Source organism: Hydra viridissima, unplaced genomic scaffold, assembly GCF_058129835.1.
Source record: "Hydra viridissima isolate aposymbiotic clone 2 unplaced genomic scaffold, HvirCarnegie_v1 scaffold_3, whole genome shotgun sequence".
Classification (NCBI taxonomy): Eukaryota; Metazoa; Cnidaria; class Hydrozoa; order Anthoathecata; family Hydridae; genus Hydra; species Hydra viridissima.
The window spans coordinates 19,852,421-19,878,492 of record NW_028324302.1 but is presented as its reverse complement, the minus strand read 5'-3'; the positions used below and the strand labels follow the sequence as shown (position 1 = coordinate 19,878,492).

At 32.0% G+C, this 26,072-nt stretch overlaps 1 protein-coding gene across 4 annotated transcripts in view; it reads right to left on the bottom strand.

The window, feature by feature from the left end:
- Positions 1-11,984: 11,984 nt before the first annotated feature.
- LOC149891335 (uncharacterized) overlaps positions 11,985-26,072 on the bottom strand; it is a 216,200-nt gene continuing 202,112 nt past the window's right edge. For all 4 annotated transcript variants that reach the window (XM_090083009.1, XM_090083007.1, XM_090083010.1 and 1 more), the window contains 5 exons: positions 17,476-17,589; positions 14,909-14,952; positions 14,498-14,589; positions 12,550-12,882; positions 11,985-12,353 (listed from right to left, as the gene is read on the bottom strand). In XM_090083009.1, the coding sequence (XP_089939135.1) occupies positions 12,320-12,353; positions 12,550-12,882; positions 14,498-14,589; positions 14,909-14,952; positions 17,476-17,589 (617 nt within the window). In that variant the 3' untranslated portion in view covers positions 11,985-12,319. The remainder of the gene's footprint in view (positions 12,354-12,549; positions 12,883-14,497; positions 14,590-14,908; positions 14,953-17,475; positions 17,590-26,072) is intronic.

The window sequence follows — 26,072 nt, the reverse complement described above, 5'->3', positions numbered from 1 at the left end:
ATATACAAGATTTTATTTAACTCAAAATCAAAAATTTTTTTCTTGCCATACAAAACGACTATTTTTGCAAACGTATCAATTCTTCATTATCCACCCACGAGTTGAATGAATCTGGATATCCTTTCCATTTGACTAAAGATCTGTTCTTTTGCTTTCGAATGACTTTTTCAATTCTAAATATGTCTTGATTGGTCTTTTGCATTTCTTGTTCATAAAACGTACCTTTAATTTCTTCACCGTTAGCATCAGCGATTTTATACGTGGTTGGATTCGTATGCTGAACTTTTGACACGGTAAAAACCTCTTCAGTCCATCTCGGTGTATACCCCTTTTCAAAATGAGACTTCTTTTTTACGATCCTCACTTTGTCTCCCATTGAAAATTTTGGTTCTGCTCTTTCTGTTTGCGTCTTTCCATTCAGGTTCATCCAAACCCTATATTTATTCTTTTTATCCCTGGCTTCCACTGGTGTCATTTTAATGGAAGAGTGTTTTGTGTGGTTGTAGTTATCAACCATTTCATCTAATACGTCAATGTATTTATTGGTATTGTTGGATGAAAAATATTTAAACATTCTCTCTTTCATCGTTCTATTCCATCGCTCGACAACAGAACTTTTTTCCTCGTTTTCAGTGGAGTATAATTGCACACCTAGAGCTTGTACATGCTTGTTATAAAACTCTTTACCTTTATCCACCCACATCTTTGTACACCTTCTCTCCTCAAATATTTTGCTTAGAGCGTTAGCTACATCAACTCCAGTTTTACTCTTTAACGGAACAATCCATCCATACTTTGAAAACACATCGATCACCATGAGCAAATATTTTACCCCGTTGTTGAATTTTGAAAACGATTGCATGTCAACCAAATCTGCAGCCCATATTTCATCCATGTCGTTCACAAACACTTTTCTTCTTTTAAAATGATGAATGACTGGTTTATGAAGCTCGTTTGCAAGCTGATCCGTCCATTTCAGGTTCTCCGGTGCTTTTTTTTAACAGATACACCTAGACCGAATTTAGCTTTGGCTTTGATGATGGGAGTGATCAGTTTTCTTTCGTTTATCTCTTTTTGAGTAGGGTTTGGAATGGAGTTCATTTCTTCAAGCATCATTTGATCTGCCAAATTTCTGCTTTGAACGTCGTTTAAATATTTATAAGCTAAATCGTGGTGGTATGCTGCATTGTCCACTCGATCTACCGGTTTGCTCCACTCTTGATACATATCGGTAGATGTGAGTCTTTTGTCCAAGTTTGTGCCAGGTCCTGCAAAATTCATTCCTGGAATGTGCATTTCTCCTGGAAATTTTGCCCATGGAAGCTTTATTTTTTTTGAAAAATTGTTAATCGTTTCCACCAAGTCTCCTCCTTTTGTCGTATGCGAAGATGATCCTTTGAGTGCATGTGAAGAAACAAACTTACATTTGGTCGTTCCGCAAACGTTACAAGCCCCTTTAACCATATGCCTGTTGTTTTTTGTGATTTCGTTTCTCAAATGATTCGTTTCTGTTTTCCTTTTGCATTTAACACAATACATTTTATTTAAAAAAAAATGTTTTTAAACTAAAAATGGAAGTGTCTGATTTGTCATGGAATATTGGAAAAATCAAAAGAAACAACAACAAGCTTTTACCGAGAAGCATACGCGGAATCATCGTTGGGAAATCCGGATGTGGAAAAACAACGTTGCTTCTCAATTTATTGCTCAGGCCTGGATGGTTGGATTATAACCATTTGCAAGTTTTTGGAAAATCTCTTTTCCAACCCGAGTACAAAATACTAAAAAGTTCGTTCGAAAAAAAATTACCAAAAAAAGTAATTCTCGACTTGTTCAAGGTACAAACCGAAATTGAAAAATTGAAACTAGATCCTGAATGTGTTATCAAAGATCTTTCAAAAAATTTTTCCGAAACCGAGGATATGGAGTGTGAATTTTTTGAAACGGCTGACGATGTACCTAATCCTGAAGATCTTGATTCATCCAAAAACAATTTAATGATCTTTGACGATTTGCAATTGACCAAACAAAACAAATGTGAAAAATATTACCTCCAAGGAAGACACTCTAACGTCGACTGCTTTTACCTCGCTCAAAATTATTTCATGCTCCCAAGACAAACGATCAGAGAAAACACCAATTTTATCTGCCTCTTTCCTCAAGACTTACAAAACGTTGGTCGCATTTATCGAGATCATGTATCTACCGATATGAAAATAGAAGATTTTAAAGCCTTTTGCAATCATTGCTGGTCTGAACCTCACGGATTTGCGGTGATTGATTTGTCATCAAAAAAAGACAATGGAAAATATCGAAGCGGATTTGACACTTTTTATTTTCCAAAAGAAGCCATTTAAAAAATGTTACATAATAAAAAATGTCAAGCATAATCATCGACGTGGATGGAAATTCCAACGTAATCATAACAGAATTTTTAGACAAAATCGTTTTTGACAAAGGAAAAACTTATGAAATGGCTTTTTTTGGGCTTGAGACGTACAACAGCTTTCCAAACATCATCAGCAAAAACAATTCTTTCCGGTATAGCATGAACAATGGAGTTCATTGGGAAAACGTCGTCATTCCAGACGGTAGCTACGACATCAAAGACATCAACAATTATTTACAAAAGACTGTCTCAAACACAATAAAAAATTATGCGTCTCAAAGCTCCAGCTACGTCACAGCAAATAAAATCAGCTACTCTCCCGATAACATAAAAATAGAAGCCAATTTAAACACTTTAAAATCAAGCATCACACTTGGAATGAATTATTTGATGGATTTGAACGTGGATAACAGCATCGCCCCACTTTTAGGATTTACAAAAAGACAATTGGACTCCAATTCAACATACGAGTCTGACGATATTGTTAGAATTTCAAGCATCAACACGATCAGAATCCTCAACAACGTCATCGGGTCTGCTTACGTCAACGGAACCCCACTCAATTGCATCTACTCTTTTTATCCAGCTGTTGGTCCTGGTTTTAAAATCATCGAAAGACCCACTCATTTGACTTTCCTCCCTGTTAAGGTTCCAGAAATTTCTACAATGATCACTCGCGTTGTTGATCAAAATGGAAATTTGGTTGATTTTCGTGGAGAGGACATTACAATCCGTTATCTCATTCGAGAAGTGAAATAAATATTTTTTCTCACATTTAAAAATGAGCAAATATGTTAGTGTTAAATTAAATGTGTCTCAGGGACAGATTGAAAAAATAAAAAAATCAATGATAGCAGGTAAACCTGTGAGCATCCGTATTTCAAAAGATGATTTTAATGGAAACGACGTTTTACTTGTAACACAAAATCAACATCGAAAACTTTTGGATGCTCTCCATCGAGGAGTTGGAGTCACCATTAAAATGAGCAAAACCCAATTGGAGCATAACGCAAATGTGAAAGGAGGATTTATTGGAGCTCTTCTACCTTTATTAGGTATGTTGGGTAGTACACTTGCAACAAGAGTAGTTCCAGCTCTTGCCACCGGATTGTTAGCAGGCGTAGGATCTTCTGCAGGTTCTGCTATGGTTGATAAAATTGCAGGAAGAGGTATCGTTTATTTGAAAAAGAATGGAAATGGAATGAAAATGGGAACGCACAGAGGAAACGGATTATTTTTAACACCCTGGTCTAAAGGAGGATCATTCAAAGACGGAGTTTACGTTAAAAGCGGAAGAGGATATGAATCTATCGGAGCTGGTTTGCTTCTCGGACCAAACTCACCCTTTAATAGCATTCCCTTTTTAGGTGCTATTCTATGAATAAACTCTTGTAAATTGTACAAAGAAAAAAAACTTTTTAAAATGATATAAATAAATTTTTTCTTGCTATATAAAAATGACATACTCCTTTAAAATTTTTGATAAAGAATCAAACAGGTACTATACATACGTATTTAATGATTATGATCAATATATCAGAAAACGTATTCTCCTAGATAAAGATTTCAAAGATAACAGTAGAGAGATTGAAGCAAATCAACAATGTAGACAATTGTTAAAAGAAATAGAAAAATTAAATGAACTAAAAAAAAGGAAAATAGAGTCATGGAAATATGATCAGATGCGCAAAATGAGAATTGAAGAAAAAGAACAAAATTTAAATTATCAAAAACAAAGGCTAGCAAGATATTATAAATATATAATTAAAAAACCTGTTCCATCTGAACTCCTTGATTCACATTAAAAACTATTTTATATATTTTCAGATATATAAAATTTACATCTTCACAATATATACGTCACTATCGTTTACTGTAGAATAGAAAAATACGATGATCAACACAAAAACAACATGCACAAAGAATTAGAGAAACGCGAAGAGAAAAATATAAACATCTTTTTCCATACTTGAACTACAAAGAATAAATTAAGTCATTCACAACCTTTTTTTCATTATGTCATCTCATTATCAAAATCCACAAAAATGGAAAGACGCAAAAATGCCCATGAGCATGCGCAAAAAATATCCATGAGCATGCGCAAAAATTATCCATGAGCATGCGCAAAAATTATCCATGAGCATGCGCAAAAATGCCCATGAGCCAGAACCCGCATTTTGTAGTAGTGATGTTATTAACGATCTTTCAAAAAAATATTCCGACAATGATGATATGGAGTGTCAATTCTTTGAAACGGCTGATGATGTGCCAGAACCAGAAGATCTTGATTCATCCAAAAACAATTTGATGATCTTTGACGATTTGCAATTAACTAATCAATACAAGTGCGAAAAATATTACATCCGAGGAAGACACTCTAACGTCGACTGCTTTTACCTCGCTCAAAACTATTTCGAGATTCCAAGACATACCATCAGAGAAAATGCTAACTTTATTTGTCTCTTTAAACAAGACCAAAAAAGTGTTAATCACATTTATCAAGACCACGTTTCGTGCGATATGAAAATAGAAGATTTTAAAGCCTTTTGCAATCATTGCTGGAATGAACCTCACGGATTTGCCGTTATTGATCTCTCTTCTAAAAAGAACGAGGGAAAGTACCGAAGCGGGTTTGACAATTTTTTATTTTTCTAAAACAATTTAAAAAATAATTCTTATTTTAAAAATGACAGGTATAATAATCGATGTAGATGGAAAATCAAGTGTTATCACCACTGATTTTTTGGATAAAATCGTTTTTGACGAAGGAAAAAGTTATGAAATGGCTTTTCTCGGTCTTGAGACTTACAACAGCATTCCAAATGTAAACAGTAAAAACAATTCTTTCAAATACAGCATGAACAATGGAGCTCATTGGGAGAACATTATCATTCCATCAGGAAGCTATGACATTAAAGACATCAATGAGTATTTGCAAAAGTCTATTTTTAACACAATAAAAACAGCTCAACGTGGAAGTTATATTATTGCAAATAAAATTAATTACTCTCCAAACAACCTTCAAATTGGAATCAATCTTAATACTTTAAAATCAACCATTAAACTTGGCTTGAATTATTTGATTGACTTTAATGTGGAGAATAGCATCTCTTCAGTTTTAGGGTTTACTAAAAGAAAATTAAATTCCAATTCCGAATACGAGTCGGATCATATCGTTAGAATTTCAAGCATTAACACCATCAGAATCGTTAACAACGTTATCGGATCATCCAATATTAATGGAACCCAACTCAATTGTATTTACTCCTTTTATCCAAATGTTAGTCCTGGCTACAAAATCATCGAGAGACCAATACATTTGATTTATCTTCCTGTTAAACTGTTTGAAATTTCAACAATGGTTACTCGTATCATTGATCAGAATGGAGATTTGGTTGATTTTCGTGGAGAGGATATTACAATACGATATCATATTCGAGAAGTGAAATAAATAATTTTTAATACATAAAAAAATGAGCAATTATCAAAACATCAAAATTAACATCTCGCAGAGTCAATCTGATAAAATTAAAAAAGCCATGCATGATAAAACCGATACTAGCATTAAGCTTTCTCATCAAGACTTGAACGGTAAACATGTTCTCGCTATCACTAATTCGCAATTGAACAAAATTAGAAAAGCGTATGAAGCTGGTAAAGGAGTCACTCTTAAATTGAGCAAAAGACAAATTGCATACAACTCGAAAATAGAAGGAGGTTTCATCGGAGCTCTTTTACCGTTACTAGGTATGTTAGGCAGCACTCTTGCAACAAGAGTAGTTCCTGCTCTCGCCACCGGATTGCTAGCAGGTGTAGGTTCTTCTGCTGGCTCTGCTATGGTTGATAAAATTGCTGGGCGAGGTCTTTTTTACATGAGCAAAAATGGAAAAGGAATGAAGATAAAAACTTTAGGTGGAGAAGGACTGTTTATCACCCCATGGACTAAAAATGTTCACGGTGATGGACTCTTCATTAAAACTGGAAAAGGCTATCAATCTGTTGGAGCCGGATTATTGCTCGGACCAAACTCACCCTTCTCAAGCATACCCTTTTTAGGTGCTATTCTATGAAAATCTCTTGTTAAAAAAATTCGGATAAACTTTTTAAGAAATTTAAAAAAATGATCAACTTTCAATGGATTGACGTAGAAGGAATTGTTTTACCTAATGAAGCTTTAACTAACTTTCAATTGATAAAGTCTGCTAAACAGTTAAAATTAAAAAACTTTCAAGGCGTGTTTGTCAGGGATGAGTTACCAAAAAAGCCAAGAAAAAAAGAATGTGGTATTGTGAATACAGGAGATTCAAGCACTGGTGGGTTTCATTGGGTGTGCTGGTATAAAGACGCTGAAAAAAAATACAGCTTCGACTCTTATGCTCAGCCTCCTCTTGTTGATCTCATTGATTATTTAAAAAGCCCAGTTTATTACAACAGCGAGAGAGTTCAATTTGGTGATACGTCTTATTGCGGCCACTTGTGTCTTTATGTTTTGAAAAAATTGAATGAAGGTCTTGACTTTCAAGAAGTTATTAATACCTTGTGGTGACTGCTTAATGAACAAGACAGAAAAACTCACCACCATGAACGTCTTCCGATCACGTCATCACGATGTCTACACCGAAGAGATCAACAAAGTCGCACTCAGCGCTAACGACGACAAAAGATTCATCTTAGAAGACGGAATTCACACCTTGGCTATCGGACATTACAAAACAAGGCAATAAAGAAGAACAGGCATCTTGAAGAACTGGTATAGAAATAACATGATTATTTTTATACTTCTTCTTGATTTTTAAAGACGACTCTTAAGTATTGGTTTTGTCATGATATGAAGTGTTCACCATTTTTTATGCATCCTTAAGTATGGGAAGGGGTCGATGTCCTGGAACCGCCTTTTGACTATATATCTCATTTGGTTTAACGTTCTTGATTTTCTTTAAGAATATAATCTGTGAAAGCGCGGCACTTGTTTTATTTTCTTTAACACTATAACAATATTTTTAAAGGAATTAGTTTTCCTAAAACAGCAATTCTTTACAAATTGTTTGAATTAACGGGTGGTTACTAAAAATCCGGAATAACTTTTACAGAATTTTAAATGCCACAAGCTAAATATTTTTTTTAATGCTTATAGCCATTTTAAAGCTTATTTAATTCTCTATAAGTTATTTTACTTGTTTTTAGATAATTAATAATAATTAAGAAAATAATGATGGCCAAGCAAGTAGAGGTAAGAAAACGGATTTACAAGTTCTATTTGAATAATAAATTGCAAGGTAAAAAGTTCACAGTAGCTCACTTCAATGCTAAAAAAATTCCAAGAAGCACTATCTATGATATAATCAAACGTGTTGAGAATGATTCTGGATACGAAAGAGTGCAAGGAAGTGGTCGTGTGGCCAAAATCATGACCCCAAAGGGTATCAAGCGCCTGAAAACCACATTTGATCTCAGTGACCGAGTTTCGATGAGGCAAGCTGGTCGAAAATATAGATGCAGTCATTCACATATCATTAAAACTCTTGCCAAGTACACTGACATCAAAAGTTATAAAAAAACGGGATATACCTCATCGACAAGGGAACCAGAATGAGCGAATCAAAACCGGCATTGATCGTCTTTATCGTGATTTTAAAGGAAAATCAGTCATCCTTGACGACGAACCCTACTTTACGCTGTCACACTCAACAATTAATGGAAACAGCACATACTACTCTAGCAACAGAGACAAGACTACACCAAGTGTTAAATATCGCAAAAAGCGCAAGTTCAAACACAAGGTGCTTGTCTGGCTGGCCGCTTCTGACAAAGATAGTTCAAAGCCATTTTTTGTCCTCAGCGGCCTTGCAGTCAATAAAACCATCTATGAAATTAATTGTATAAAGAGAAGATTAGTGCCGTTCATCAGCGCTCATTATGCCGATGGTAATTATATATTTTGGCCGGACCTGACGTCATCGCATTATGCCAAAACCGTGACCAACTGCTATGAGACTCATAAAATCAGTTTTAACAAAAAAGTTGACAATCCGCCAGCCGTACCGGAGTGTTGTCCAATAGAAGACTTTAGGGCTATTTTGAAAGAAAAAGTGTATGAGAGTAACTGGCAAGCAAAAGACGTGAAGCAACTACAAGCCATAATAAAGCTTCGCCTGAAAAAAATTGACCTTAACCTTGTATTTTTACTTTTTGGGTCAACTCGTTTTAGAGTTTGCCGAATCCGAAGAAACAGACTGGTTGAAGACAAACTTAATTAAAATAACTAAAAACTCTTTTTAATGATAGTTTTATTTATTCTCTACCATAAAAACTATGGGAGTAATTGCCCATGTAAGTTTGTTCGGATTTTTAGTAACCACCCGTTATTCAGATCAAATTTTAGATAAACTCGTCGGATAGCTTAATAATAGTCATTGTTGCTCCACACATTTATTTCGGAATACGGGAAATTTAAGCGCATCAAGAACTATTCAGGGGATATATTTCTACGGATTACAAAAAACTTCTGTCTCCTCTATACAATAAAAGTCAAATATTCCACACCTTATTCCACATTGTTTTTTGTAAAGTTAGCTAATAAGGTTTGTTGTTGTTACAACTAAAGAAACTACAGAATTTTAAAGTATACATTAAAAAAAACTAATCATTGTATTACAATGATCTCCATAAAGGTATACTAAATGCTTAATTTGGAATTAATATGTATCACTGATTTGTCCTCTACAAGGAGTATTCAGAAGGTTCACTGCTGTAAATCTCATACAAAGCGGCAAATGGTATCGAGTCAAATGGTGAAGAGGTTAATTAAACTGTCCCAGGTTGTTCACTCCCGTCTGAGAATAGAAATCAATCTCATTAAAGAGACTTAACTGTCTCACAAATGAGCAAGAGCTTGGTCTCTCAGAAATAAACTCTGAGTTTTTGCTCTAATCTGTACAACATAGATGATCAGTGTTCAGTAATTAAGAAAATAAAAGAGGTATTTCTCTTTATTCGGCGTTTTATCTAAAATCGGTGTAGGAGTTATTGTGACATAATTTTTTTTAATATTGTAACAAACGAGCAAAATTTAAAAAGTAATTAAATATAATATCTTACCGCTTTCTATGAAACAGAAAAAAGATAATGGTTACTTATTCCACTCACACCAAAATCTTCTTCCCCACACTTCCCTTCACCGAACTCTATCTCACTAGACTCTTTTATATACACTCATCTTTGCCGCTCCGTTCTTCTTTTTATATAAAACTTATAACTTTGCTCTGCGGATTGAAACATTGGATTTTAGTTTTCAGCATATTTTGCACTGAGTTTGGAATTTTTTGAACTAAGTGCAAAATATGCTGACAACTAAAATGCTGAACCCAGGTTAAACTTGTATGAATAACTTATCTATAAAGAAAAATGAGGAACGCATCTTAACTAAATGGTTTTCCAAAATTAGGACAAAAAACCTCACCGGAGAGTACAAATCAAGTTTGAAGTTACGAAAAGGGCGGTATATATCTCGTTTTTTTTCTTTGTTTTTTTTTCCTTTTTTTGATTTTTTTAATGATTTGGATTGAAATTGTTCATAAACTAAAAATATTACTTAAATTGATTTACAAAAGAAAACTTAAAAAACTAAAACTTAATATAAATAAATGAATTAAATTTTACTTTACTTTTATTATAATAATAAGCTCAAAATAAATGATTTTGACAATATTAATTGGTATATTTATTTTAAGTGAAGATTTTAAAAAAAGGTCAGTCAAGGGAAAATTTGATCTTAGAATAAGTCGCGGAAAATTCTGAGCAGTTTTAAGTCATCTGAGTAAACCCTGATTTGTATAAGAATGAAAGTTAATTAAGATAGAGTTAAAAACCACTGAAACGTAATGGCCGCCATGTAGCGCATAATAACAATCAGTGGCCAATTCGCTTTTTTTGAACATTCAAAAAATTTATGCGCACCAAGAGCTCTTCAAGGAAAATTTTCCAACGGGCCACAATTTTAATAAATATATAAAACATTCCAACAAGCTTGGTCTTATCTATAATATAAAAATCAAATACTCAACATTTTAATCCACATCGTTTTTTATAAAGTTAGCTTTATCAGGGGAGCAAAAATAAGCTGGTTTCTATTTTTCCGATAACTATTTATAATGCCTAAAATAATAGAAATTAAAACCCCAAATAATTTAAATTACTGAACACCTGCTTGAATTTCACTTTCTGAACGCTCGATTCATATTAACTTTTTAAAATGCGCTAATGCTAGTAAAGAAAAAAAAAAAATCGACATTAAAAATTATGTTCCGGAGGAATGCTATTTGTGAGGAAGGCGAACTTAATTAAAACAACGATTGGAATAGACATACACACGGTGACTCATCATGTCTATTCCTGATATCCAAATGAGACTCCATCAAAATGTTCTAGTTGCGAAACACCATTCTTGGGTGTAACACAATTGGGTGCAGACAGTGTTTTTGAGTAAAATAGTTGTATAACATTAGGATTATGATAGCTGTGAGGTAAACCTGAGTGACTTACCATTTTTGATATCATTAAAACTGTCTTAAATGTTATTAAAAATGTGATTTTACTTCTTTTAAAAGTTTTCTATTTTCTTCTTCTTCCTAAACAAAAATGACCTTTTTAAAAAGTTTCTTCTTTTCGGTTTTGTTTCAAAATAATCTATTTACTTGTTCGAAAATGATTAATAATGAAATTTTACTGATTTTTGAAAAAATGATTGAACACCTAAATTTTGGTGGGACCTCCAGGTTGGGATTAAGGTTAAGGAACTGGGGATATTTTATTCAGGAAAGGGCTAGGTGAGGTTTAATCGCTTAAGAGTTAAGGTTGTATATAACGTCATCTAAATATTCTATTACATAATATTTTTTAATCAACGTTTTATTAGTATATAATAGTAAGCATTCTTTTAATATACAAAAGTTAATTTATTAATACATGTGGTGTTTAATACCAGTTTTATAAATTTTTTACTCTCTTTTTATTTCTTTAAGCTAATATATCTGCTTCATCTTTATTTGAAACGGCCGATCCGTTAATTTTTCTTTAATAAATCTTTCTTTTGACTTCTGTCCGACTCTTTACTTCTTTTGATCATCAAAAGTTTCTTCTTTTCCTCTTTGTTCTTTGTAAAACATCTTGTTTATCTAAAAACTTTTCTCTTTTAAAATCTCTTTTTACTTATGGGCGAAACTTTGTCTCCCTCTCTGTAATTGTATATGTTTTTTTAGAGCTTTTATAGTTTTTGCCTGTTTTTGGTTATACTTTGTCTATATGGCGAGTTAAAGAAGTCTCCATGTGTAAGTTTTTTAACTTTTCTTCTTTCGGCTTTATTGTTTAATCATATTACGGATGGATGAATCTTCGCGTTTACGGTTTGTCCCAAATGTTTTTTTATTTTTTCATATTTTATTTTATTCATACGGCATATTGATGAGTCATCGTCATTATTTCTCCCTCCTAATATATTATACATAACTTAAAAATGAAACTTTTTCAGACATTGAGTTTATTTTAGTTGAGATGAGTGAGATGTTTACTGATAGGTGGGACGAGGCATGGTATATTGTTGAGGTGCATCAATGTATCAATATATTTTATGAACTGGTTATACACTGGTTACAATTACAGAAACTACAGAATTATAAAGTATACATTAAAAAAACTATTTATACTGAAATACAGTAATAAAAATATCTTTTATTGGTAACTTATTGTTAAATTTTGAAATAGCATTAGTAATAGAATTGTAGTCTACAAGGAATAGTTTGGAGGAGCTTCATTCCTATCAATCTGATACGATGCGGCGAGGGATGACGTTTCATATGGTGGAGGAGGTTCATTGATATCTCCCTGGTTGTTCAACTCCAACTGACAGTCAGAATCAATCTCATGAGCAAGAGCTTACTCTCTCTCAGTTGAATTCTGAATTATTGCACTAAAGTGTACGAGAGAGCGGTTTAGTGCTTTGTAATTAAGCAAATAAAAAAGGCATTAATCTTTACTCGGCGCCTCATCAAAATGAGTATATAAAATATCAAATATGGCATAATATTTTTTAAAATTATGTCAATATAATTTTAAAACAAACAAGTAAAGTAAAAACTATAAGGTAATAAAAAAATATATCTTACCGCTTTTTATGACGCACAAAAAAAATGATAGCAACTACGATTATTAAAAGTCCAGAAAAAGAGCAAGCAAGAATTATTGGAAGAGAAGCGTTTGTACTTTTGACATCATTCTTCGCATTGTTCAACACTCCGTCAGATCCAATAGTCATTGACTCACTTTTGTATTTGAATGTTTTACCATTGCTTAAAGCAGCCACTATTGTTTCTTTAGCCACAACTTCTTCACCAAAAATGAAGTTGATAATAAAAAAGCTCAAAGTTAGCCGTTTGTTCTGAGTTGATTGTGCAAAGATATAAGTACTCATGTTAAGCTGTTTGAAAGCACAATTAATTCTAAAAATGAAAATAAGTATGGCCCCGTCAAAACCAAACAAAGGAAAAAAACGTTTTTAAAAATAATTTCTGCGCCTCAATTTTCTTTTCAGAATTAATTCTTGCATTTATAATATCTTTAGTTTCTTGCTATTTATATTGATATAAAATTTATGGTAAAAAAATTCCTTTTAACTCGCTTTTTTTTACTTTTTTGAACTACAACAACAAAACTCGTTGAATCAAAAATGCAAACTAGTTCTACCTGTGTACAAGCTTTTCTTGACTAAATTTTAGTGCAAGATTTAATCTTACAAAATTCAGTTACAAATGTCCGGAGAGGAAGGATTCTTAATTTTTAGTGCTGCCACAAATATAAGGCAAAATATTTTTCCAAAATCTTACTTAAGAATATATTTAAAAAAAAGAGAGTTGCATCCATATATTGTGAGTAATGAACACTATATGGAATAGTGATACTAAAAGTACACAAAAAAGTATAGATCTAATAAAATTGGTTTGAAAATCAATTTTATTAGATCTATACTTTTTTGTGTACTGATTTTAACTTAAAAACTAATCAGCACTTTCCCATATTACCAAATAAGTTGGTGTGAATCTTTTTACAAATAATTGTAAATGTTTTAGTTAAAATATATGAACAATGCAAATAGTATGAGAATTAAAATTAAAACTCGATTTTTTAACAAGAAAAACAAGAATTACCTATAGCATAGCTAAGGGAACAATCAAATTTCTACCATTACTATTTCTATATTACGTTGATTAGTACATGATATCTCATCAATCAAATAATCTTGTTTGTAATTATTTCATGGCAATATTTGTTGAGCTCATCTGATTCTTCATAAACTAGCTGATCCATAATGCCATTAGTAAAATAAAGATCTCCCGAACCAGCTAAACCACCGACTCTTTTACAACTTTCATGCGTAATTGTACTGTGTAAAACTTGAATTCAATCCATCTCCGAGTGACTTTTTGATTTTGCATTATCATCTGAGCAATCGAGATTGAAATTGTTTTAACATCTCAGCAATTAAGATTGAATTTTTATGCATCAGATCATAATACAGACCGTCACTAATCAATTGTTGAGTTTTTGAACTTGTATTCTTCAAACGAGTTTAACCGTTATTTTCAGAGTAAAAATGGCTGCTTTGTATCTTTAAACTCGAAAACTTCGGATCATTTAATCCGCATTTATACAGTGTCTAGGCTTACATTAACCATCTTATCACAAATTATTTCATTTGCAGATGCCGAAAACAAAACTGAAAAGCCTTCATTATTTGGCGGAATATAAGCTAAGTTCAAAGTATTACAGTGTAAATTTGTGACCCAATCAATTATAGACGCAGGAGTTAGATTTTAACTAATTTGATTTTCTGATTTTTTATTTGTATTCTTAGTTTTGCGAGAGAGTATTTGATGTTAAGAATCCTAATTGCTGATTATGTGTGAATTTGAAGATGTTTTTTGAACTTCGTTACTCTGACCATAATCTTCTGTATGCAATTTTTAGAACTGAATTCAATTCATTTGAAAAATTAAAATGAGGAATTTGCAAAAGAAAAAACGTACATAATACTTATATAGCAAGTTTCAAATATACCGTTCATTAGAGTTAACGTAGCAACAAGGGTAATTTGAGCAGTAGTCTTTGAAATATGATGTTAACATTATCTTAGCAACATCTTTTGATATCTAGATGAATAAAAATAGTGGGAAGCATTAATTTAAAAAAGAGAAAATTAACACCACGTTTCTCAAATTGTTCAAGAAACTAAAATCAAAACAGTGCATTTCAAAGATCTTTAGTAGGATACATAAAAAGTGCACGGTAAACATATCTATGATTGTATTAACTTCTTATCAGTTCAATTTGATCATCTCAAAAATATTTTATAAATTTGAAAGTCTATCGGAGGTTCAAACTTCTTCAAAGACGTCTTAAGTTTGAAGAAGGAAAGTTTTAACAGCATACGAAAGATTTTTAAAAAAACCTTTTTTTAGAGAATCTCACCTGAGAACTTGAAATGTCAAAAACTGCAGTAACCATTTGCAAACCTGAAATTAAATACGTAGATCTTTAGTAACAAATCAAAATTATACCATGAAAGAACTCCTTTTTTTTTCTCGAAAACTAATTATGCAAGCTTGCAACTATAAATTTTAAAAGTTAGAATTAAAAGACAAGATGAAGTATCCAGGCAACCCATAAAAACTTTATAATTTGTTGTAATTGAATTTTTTGCAGTCTTTTTTCCATATTTAAAAAGAAATCTGAGAAATAGTAGCATAACATAAGGGTATTGGAACTATCATCAAATTAACTTTATTTAATCTTGTTTGAATAAAAAAGCATATCACATTCACTATTAACTTAATGAACATGATTCTTATTGCATTCACATTTTATTTTAGGTAAAATTTAAACTGGCAACTCTTTATCAAAGTGAATTAAGTTTGTTAATAGCAGTGCTTTTTGCAATCACATTCAAATTAGGTATTTACTTTTTCTTCTATTCGTATTAGATATACATTTGTTATGGTATTTTGAAAGCCTATTACCACTATCTATACCCACCCTTTGAAAATGAGTTGCCCCAAATAGAATAACATTTTAACTTAAAAACAAACCACAAAAAACTTTGAAGTTTTGCACGGCTGTCTTTGATTTTCGGTCAATTCTAATACAAAGTTAATGTGCTAAAATTATGCTTACTTTGATAGTTCATTTGTGACATTATTGATTTTGCTTTTGGTAGGATCTCTTGAAACTTATAATATGTTTTTATAAATATCTCCAAGCAATTGTTCTTTAGGAGAAGACATTATTGTCTTTTAGTAGAAGAATTATTAGCAAAATAAAATCTTCATAATATTCAACAAAGTTTTCTTCAACTTTTTTTGGTTGAGAGGCAACTTAAGAAACTGTCTAAACTAATCATTTCCACCATTTTCATGGACCCTTATTCTTCGGTTGTTAAGTAAATGAATATAATGCGTTGCTATGATCAGATGAATTCTTTCAGTTTGAAATTGATATTTTTGGTTAAAAAATCAATACTTCTTTTACATATTAACATTAAGAAACTAAAGACTAAATGCTCTTAACAGCTTTATATGACTTAGGTATCCATTATAAAAATCTGAACTGTTTTCCAGTTACTCACTTTTGTAAAATTTAAAGGTATTGAACAACTAGCTAAACCGATTTTGCTGTCTATACTGTGGCAAATTAGATATATCCCTCTATTAGTAAATACAAAATTTAAAATACAACTATGACGTCCGCGGAAAAAAAATCTTTTTCATAGTTTGAAGCAGCTAAAATCAGCAATTGTGAAGTAACAAAGAAAGACCTATAAAATCTATAAAATTTATAGAGTTCCATATAACCGCAAACCCAAATTTTTGCTAACTTTGCCACAAAAAACTATCTTCTACTTTCCAGGTATACTGTACAATTTACAACATACCTGCTAAGAGATCTTTTTACTCCATAGAGACACTTAAGTAACTTATTTCAGGATATTTTTGTTTTTAACTTATATTTTCAAGTTGTGATGATCAAATTCAAACCAGCTTTGATTAAAAATCAAAAAAATGCAGATAATTATTATTTGTAGCACTGACCACCTTTTGAGAATGAAACGCTTCAAATTACATCCTTGACTTTAGACATAGTAAAGAGTAGAAAAAAAATCAGTTTATATAAATTTGGAAAAAAGTTAGTGAGAAAACAAATATAGTTGATTCTCATTTTCCAAGAAAACATAATATAGGATTAGTTTTGGATAACATAATATAGGATTAGTTTTGGATTCTTTTAGATCAGAGCCAAAACAGGCTTCTGCGATTAGTCAAATTTCTCAAGATATTAAATTCGCCTGAAACCTTGTGTGCTGCGCCAGATTTTGCAAGTTATAGAAGGCAGTCCACATTACTCAGCAGCTTGCAATACTCATTATCTTCAAATTGTCCTCCATAAAAAGTAGTTTTTGTGATGTTGAGGGATAAAGACGAGGTCTGTCTAAGTACATTGAAGCACTGGTATTACAAATGATTAACAACGACGAATAGTCCAGCAAGAGGATAAATAAGGATTAGTGTATTCATGGATTATGGGCTCATTTGTTAAGTTTCCGCTAAGCATGGTCTTGCCGTAAATGTTTACTGAATTCTTTAAGTCCTAAAAACTTTCCTAGAGTGAGCCCAATGTTCTCAAGGGGTGTTTTTGTTCCTGATTTTTGACTATGGTAACAGAATTGCTGTGACTTAGAGAATGTTTGGTTGCTTAAGATCGAAAGTATCGAAATGCTTTATTAAATTAGGTCCAATGAGTAACCTTCTTATAAAACCAAAAAGTTATTATGTCGATAATTAGAAGTTTGTAATAATTATGTCAAAACTACCGTAAAGTTTTAAAATCTTTACAAAGTTTTCATGAGAATGTGTTTAGCTTCCAAAAATTCAAATACCTATTACATTATTCTAAAGCGACATGCAAGAAATAAAAACCAAACAACAAAAGAAAAGTAAGTTTTACCAAAAAAAAATAACCAAAATAAGAAATTTGCAAATTACCTGCTATACAAATCTTGCCGCTGGAAAGTAACATCATTCCATGAGGACACGAGCAGATTGCAGAACCGGACTTAATTTGGCATATATGAGAGCAGCCGGAATAAATGCACAAATCTAGAAAGGACAAATAAAAACATTTCAAAAAAATCATGTATGTAGGTATGTATGTGCAAATGAGAAATTTTCATGTATGTATTGATGGTTGTTTTTAGCCAATAGATGCATCAAATTCTGACAATGACACCATTAGAATTTTAGTTTCATTTTCTTTGTTGCAGAAGCGGAATCTGAGACTTCGATTTGTCACTTAAGCTTTATTTAAGATCCTTGAATAACGATAGACTTTCTTATATATTAACAATCACAAACTGATTTAAAATTTAGATTCTAGTGAATATTGTAATTGCAAATATAAGAAGCATGGCCGATGTTCAGATGATAGAAAAAGGGTACAAATAATTTACTATATCCCTCAAAAAAATGCAGTGTTGTTTAACTGATTCACATTTTCTACATAGAGAAATAGTTAATTAAAAAAAAACAGCATCGCTTATAATCTCAGAGGTATCGACATTTGGCTGTATATCTTAAATTTAACCAAAAAGAACTTAAGAATGGAAATTCTGGTCAATCTTCATGAAGGGTCAAAAATACTTAAAAAGAAACGAAAGAAAATAAAATATAGTTCAAGCCAACCATTAAGTGTAAAGAATTTCAAGCCTGCAACCTTTTTGATGTTGCAATAAGAAATGCATTTAGAACAGTAAATTCGAAGAGAGTATTTTGCATGGTTTTCGCTATGAAGGAAAATGATGTCTCACCATAACACTATTTCATCCACAGTAACAAGCGTTCTTTCAAAACCACAATGTTTTTTAGTGATCTTAGATGTGGCATGAGTTTCAAAAAAGTCGAAACGGTCTACTTATGAAGAGAGAGTTCAAATAACTTTTTAATAGCCAAAAATTTGAAGTCATACAGCGAAACAAGAAAGGTCCGATAACACTCTTAATTGTAACAGACATCATAAAGAGAAATAAATAATTTTTTGTATTATGGTCTCGACTTTACAATAACTAACATGATTAAAGATCAAATAGGTGGATTTAAGTTTGAAAATACTGAGTAAGGGGAATTGCATCAACAATATGAAACTCAATCTTTTTCTTACAAATTTGAGGCACACAATGTTGTGAGTGAGGCAAGATTTTCCTGGAGCTCTTATTGCGTTCTTAAGGTTGTATTTCCTTAACTATTTTGTCTTAGAAAATTAAAACGGGCTTAATTATCTTTGAATTTCACATTTTCAATTTTGAGATCATATTTTAAGTTGGAAAAAGTTTTGAACTAAAATCCTTAGAATTCACTTTATCTGCAGAATTTCTCTTAAAATGTATATTTATAAGCACAATCTCACTGATTTAAATGATTACTTTATTTGATTTTGAGAAAATGCATTCGGTGCTGTTTGTTAAAAGTTTTCATTTTGGTAAACCCAATTCTTGTACAAGACTAAATCCTATTTTCTTAATGAAAAAATGCCCTATTTGATCATGAAAAAATGATATATAAAATCTTTTAGTTTTTTTAGTATAAAAGAAATCACTCAGTTTAGTTTTAAGAAATAAAATATTATTCAAAAAGAAGAATTAAACTTGCAGCCTAGTTACCACACATCGAGAAAGAATTGATTATTATTAAAGAAAAAAGGTGAGTATCATCTTTACTTTAAACCGAACGCAGAGGTAAATCAATGCCGGTATCCAAAGCAAAAGTCAAATTCAGCACTAGTCAAGCCCTAAGTCATATAAAAAGGCCAAAGCTCAAAGATTTCAAATATAATCAAGTCCTGTAAGCCAAGTTTAAATGGAAGACCGTTGTCATTCTAGACCTTTATCACTGAGTGGAGTAGCCTACAGAACTTGGCTAGCGCCCCCAATGAAAAAATGGAAGCTAACGGAGCAACCAAGTCATGTCCCTCTTACACTTTTTTAATGTTAGAAAACAGCAGCAAAAAGAAGTTATAACTTTTTACTTAAGTTATAGTTTTCTCCCATTATCTTCCAAGCTTTGCCACAGTTGTTTATCAGTGTGCAAAGAAAGTGCCAATAACGGTTTTACATAAAGTACCTCAAAATGCAGTTAAGACCTTCCATAGACAATTTAATGAAAGTCTAATAAATGTTCAAAAGTTCTAAAATTATGCTCGAATTAAGAGAAGAGTGATGAAATTGTAGTTTTTTCTAATGGTGATCTTTCCTTTGTATAAAAGACAGATTTTCAGCTGTTCATGCTATTGTAAAGGGTGTTTTTTTTAGAGGTATAGAACTTTAAATTGCAATAAAACAACGATGGATTATTCGATTGACAAGAATTTTTTTTTATTAGAAAGATAATCTTGTGGCATTACATTTTAAATATAATTTCTGGCATATGACCGCCACGGCTGGCTCGGATGTAGTCCAATCTGGACGTCCAATTTTCGATGACTTTTTCCAACATTTGTGGCCGTATATCGGCAATAACACGGCGAATGTTGTCTTCCAAATGGTCAAGCGTTTGTGGCTTATCCGCATAGACCAATGACTTTACATAGCCCCACAGAAAGTAGTCTAGCGGTGTTAAATCACAAGATCTTGGAGGCCAATTCACAGGTCCAAAACGTGAAATTAGGCGGTCACCAAACGTGTCTTTCAATAAATCGATTGTGGCACGAGCTGTGTGACATGTTGCGCCGTCTTGTTGAAACCACAGCTCCTGGACATCATGGTTGTTCAATTCAGGAATGAAAAAGTTTGTAATCATGGCTCTATACCTATCACCATTGACTGTAACGTTCTGGCCATTATCATTTTTGAAGAAGTACGGACCAATGATTCCACCAGCCCATAAAGCGCACCAAACAGTCATTTTTTCTGGATGTAACGGTGTTTTGACATACACTTGAGGATTATCTTCACTCCAAATGCGGCAGTTTTGTTTGTTGACGTAACCATTCAACCAGAAGTGCGCTTCATCGCTAAAGAAAATTCGCTTATGAAAATCGGGAACAACGGCAATCTCGTTTTGGGCCCATTCGACGAATCTACGCCTTGCTTGATGATCGTTTGGCTTCAATTCTTGCACGAGTTGGATTTTGTAAGCACGCATACCAAGATCCTTCCGCAAAATCTTCCATACAGTGGATGGACACAGATCCAATTCCTGTGCTCGATGGCGGATAGACTCATTCGGGTCTTCCGCAATGCTACGCTCTACAGTAGCAATAGCTTCTTCTGTACGCACCGTACGGCGTCTCTGGGGATGCGAGTTATCAATAAGAGTAAACGTGGTGCAAAAACGTTCCATGGTTAATTGAATTAACTGCTCTGATGGATGATTTTGTCGAGGATAAAATGGATGTAGAGCGCGATACGTATTCCGCACAGAACCATTATTTTTGAAATAAAATTGAACTATTTGCAAGCGTTGTTCAGGCGTGAGTCTATTCATGATGAATTGCCAAACCAAACTGAGAATAAATCACTTGTCACCTGTTAAATCGGTCGCCATCTTGAACAGTAATGCCAACTTAAAGTTCTATACCTCTAAAAAAAACACCCTTTATTTGAAGTAGTTTTTGATAAGCAAAGAGCTTCAAATTGTGTGATATGCTTTTTGCAGATTGTGGTCACAATCAAAATGATAGAAAATTACACAATATTTTTTACCACAAAACAGACCAAATGTATAAGGCTATTTCCATGATGGAAGAGTTAAATTTCGTGTTTAAAAATTTCTTTTTTCAAAGCATTTTTTTTTTTAATTGTAGTTTAAACACCTTAAAATTATTGTTAAAATAAATTTTGGGAAGAAAATATTTGAACCGAGTAGATAAATTTGATGAATGTTAGCAACTGTTTTTTCTTTTTATTATTCGAAAAAGTGAGTAAAATTTGAGGGCGAGTTATTGCAATATTTTAAACAAAATATATCCATACTTTTGTTTAGAAAGAATCTTTGAGATTAAATATATGTCTTGAGTAAAAAAACTTTTACTCTTTATAAATAATTCAAGTGCTTTTTTGTCACATACACATCTGCAAAAATTAGGTTGCGTCACTGAACTAAAAGCTAAAAAAAGTTTAATTATCACAACGAAATTAGGCTTTAAGTCGAGGCTTTTTTAGAAATTATATATTTTAATGTAAACTTTTCATCATTATTAAAAAAAAATTGCAGCTTAAAAAAGCAGCTTATGATAAAAAAGCAGCTTATGCTGCTAAAGCTAAGTTAAGAGTTTTAAAAAGTCGCGCTCTAAAAAGAAAACTTTTAAATCAATCTCAAAGACCAAGCTCATCTTTTAAAAACGTTCAACAAAGAGGAAAAGGATTGAAAAAAGTTTTAAAAGCACTACCAACTTCAAAGGAAAAACAATCTGAAATTCTTTCTATTCTTTCAAATAGCTCTGCTTGTAAAGATAATTTGGGTCTACCTCCAGCATGTTCAAAGCTGTATGGTCTTATTGAAAGCGATGTTTTAGCAGTTGTAAACTTTTATAATGAAGATGAAGTTTCCCAAATATCACCAAACAAAAAAGATGTCACTCGAATTCAATTATCTGACGGAAAAGCAAACAATATTCACATAAGTCATTTATATTATACGCTAAAAGAAGCTTTCGAGTTATTCAAGGAAAAGCATCAGCACATAAATATTGGACTCAGCAAATTTTGCGACCTTCGTCCACGCAATGTGAAATCAGTTACAAAATTTCCGCATAATGTTTGTGTTTGTAGTTTGCATGACAAATGCGTTGCATGCAAAGGTATGAAACAGTTTGATAAGCACTTGCAAACTGTTAATACATTTGGTTTCGAAGTGTCCTGGGACGAGTCGAGAAAGCCTGAAACTAAAACATATACAAACATTGAAAAAAATTCAAAAAGTCTACTGTAACAGAACTCATCCAACACATATCAGCGATGCGTGATAAATTCGTTAAACACGCATTTGTAAAGAAAAATCAATCAACAATTTTTAAGAAACTGAAGGAGGTTTCGATGAGTGTTAATTCTGAAATTGCGGTAATCTAAGTTGACTGGGCTGAAAACGCTAGGTGTTTCTATCAAAATGAACCACAAGCGGCTCATTTTGGTCAAAATCAAGTTTCTATCATTACCCTTGCAGCCTGGAACATTGAGCTAAAAACATTTGCCATAGTTTCTGATTCAACTGATCATACTAAGTCTTCCATTATACCGTACATTGACAAAATCCTTCACTTTATTCCTGATCAAGTCAAAGAAGTACACATGTTCAGCAATAATGCCACTTCTCAGTTCAAAAACAAAAGCATTATGGCTGCAATGGTTGTGTTTGAAAAACATTTTTAAAAAAAATTCTTCTGGCATTTCTTTGCAGCGATGCACGGGAAAGGAGTAGTTGACGGAATAGGAGCTACTGTTAAGCAAATCGCAGCCCTGAGAGTTAAATCTAGTCGATACGAGATCAGGTCAGTAGCAGATTTTGCGTTAACATTACAAGATTTGCAAATATCTGTAATTCACATGTCAGAAAACGATACAAGACAACAAAAAAATGAACTTGGATTCAGTTCAATTTTAAGTTATTCAAGAAAAATCAAAGATATATCAAAATCACATTATTTTTATGTTCAGAATGATAACGTTGTTCCGATGCTATTTTCACCTGAGTATAGTTAAAATTTATTAGAAAATAACAAAACTTTTTAAAATAATTTTAATTTCATCTTTTTGTTTCGTCACTGAACGTTTCGTCACTGAACTGATAGTTTTTTTTCTGTAAAATAAAACGATATGAAAACTTTGTTGTTTGTGGCTTTTTTTATGACTGCCTTATTGTCAAATGAATAAATTACAACAAAAAAATCTAATTATTCTTGCAAGAATTAAAATTTCAGCGAAAACTCCATTTAAAAGTATGCTGATAAAAAAACACTTTTTTCCGCGTTGCGTCACTGAACTCATATATTAATTTTTGCTATGTAGCAGTGTTATGTAAATACAATTGTGTTTAGTTTATATTATAAAATTTTAATTCATGATTGATTTAGAGTAATAAAAAATTATTTTTGAGTTATAGAAAAATTTTTATTAAAAAAAATCCTTCCGCATGATGCGTCACTGAACTATGGAATTGGCCATAACTAAATCGCATGACTAAATTTAGTTACATAGCGATAAATGTAGCTGCATTTGGTCATGCGGAGCAGTTATGATTCATAGTTATTATTATGCACATAGAACGGAGAGGTTTGCAACAAAAGAGAAGTTTGCAAACATTTAGCTGGAATGTCCTAACAAGTAGTTCATGTTTTGTTTTTTTTTTTTTTTCAAAAACAAAAGAAGTAAAAAAAGATTGTTTCTGTATTTTGTTTGTGTGAGTGTGTGTGTGTTCTTATATTTAGGAATTTGTTTTAAGTCAGCGATTGGCAGCCTGCATTTTTTTCAGAGAATGTTTTTTTTCTCGATATTTTATTATGTCCGTCTCTTCTTCATTAGTTTTACTTAGGTGGAAAAGTCACCCTTACTTTAATTAATACAACTAATTATAAACTTAAGAGTTCCCAAACGGTTAGCGTTTCGTTAGAAATAAATATAACCTTTAACAATATCGCAATGACGTGAAAATCTCTGCAACTTCGCGCTTAACATTTACACACATAACTTTTAAATTCTAATAAAAAAAGACTCAACCTTTAAGCTTTGACTATGCGAGCCCGAGGAAGATGCGTTTAATCTGTTTTACTTGTACAAAATGGTTTACGAGTTCTCACGATGAAAAAAAACTGAAGTTAAACAACGAGAACATTTCCAATTTTGTTTGTTTTTCTAGCTACGCAGCCATAAGAGCTATTAGATTGTTCTGAACTTCAATAAAACTTCAGTGTTTTTTGATTTTTGGAGACCGTTTTTAGGAGATTGCTGTTTAATTTAGTTAAAAAATAAGTTAGCTCACGAATCTATGTGCTATTCTCTTATTTTCTTTCAATATACTTTGGAAAGTCTAATTTATTATCTAAAAAAGAAATGAGTTTTATTAAAAACTGCTTTTCCTCACTGCTGACAATATGGACCTTAATAGGATTTTGTTTTGACTGATTACAATGTTTTAAGCAAATCAAGTAATTCTTTTGCTTTTACTTGTAAATTTATTAGATAACTAGGTAAGTTTAACTTTGTTTTAATCACCCTTTCTTTTCTTTTTTTTTCTGATTTTGCTTAATTATTTTGTTTTAACTAAAGTTGTAATTTGCAAGCATTCCTAATTTATTAAATTTTTCAGCTAAAGATGCTAATAAATTGTATTCACCTTATGGTGGGATCGCTTGTTGGTTCTGCGTCCTTCTTTTATTCAATCAAACTTCTAAACTCTTGATAAAAGACATAGTCAAGATGTTCGACAGCCCAGCTACAACATGCAGCCCAGTTTTTATTCTGTTTATGTCATGATTTTGTTTGTTTTTAATGTCTTTGTTTGGTAGTCAGCAGTTTATCATTTTATATAAGGTTTTAAAGGGCTGTAAAGGCTAAAAAGTGAAATTAAAAAACAGGCGACAAGTTGAAATGTACAGATTTTCCCATTAACCATGACTAACAAAATTACTTTTGCTCTCAATAGCACAATTTGCTTTATTCCTGTTAAAGTATGATAATTAAGTATTTAAATTTCACAAGGGTTTTTTTGCGTAACCTTTTGTCTAATAGTAAGATACTTGTTTAGAAGATCAATTTTGTTTTTTACCCTTTGGATTCTAGCTTTGTTTTGATTGCATTTAATTTCATGGTTAGCCTAAATTTTTAAAATCTTAATAGGTGCTCTTCATGTTCCAATCTAACTATACAGATCAATCTAACTAAAAAGATTTAACACAAGTTACCTTTCAGACTCTACTTTAAATCTTGATTTAGTTAGTAATTTTGGCTGCGGACTTTACACTTAAGCAATGGGAAGAAGGTGTCTGACTAGAGTCTTTAGGTCTTGGATTCAGGACAAATAGTCTTTAATATAAGAGGAAAATGTCAAGATGCATTTTGTTACTTTAGTCTTCAGATAACTTCTCATTTTTAGAAGAAATATTTTCCGAAGATTTTTTTAAAAAACTTTGTTTAGGATGTTAACCACAATAAGGTCTTTAAATAAATATTCTGCGCATTCTTTTTCCAGACTTTATATTTATATTTAAGTAATAAATATGCAAAGAAGTATCGATGTAATGAAGAAGTGATAGAAGTAACGGTGCAAGCAGGAAATGTAGGAGGAGAATTTTTCTTTGATTGTCTCAATGGAGAGTGAACCGTTTTAAAGAAAGTTAGAGATGTTAGATAATTTAGGAGAAAGCCATAATACAACTACAAAGACAAATTGAAAAAGGGAATGCTAACAGATATCATTCGCAAATATAACTTGATTTGCTATTGACCCTTTACAAAATGAGTCGTTTATGACAGGTACACGCTAAAACAAGCAAATTCCATTAAGTTGTTAGTTCTATTAAAAACTACTTAACAACAGTTCATTAATGTAAAAAGATACATGCTTGTAAAGGGAAGAAAATTTGCTACATCAAATTT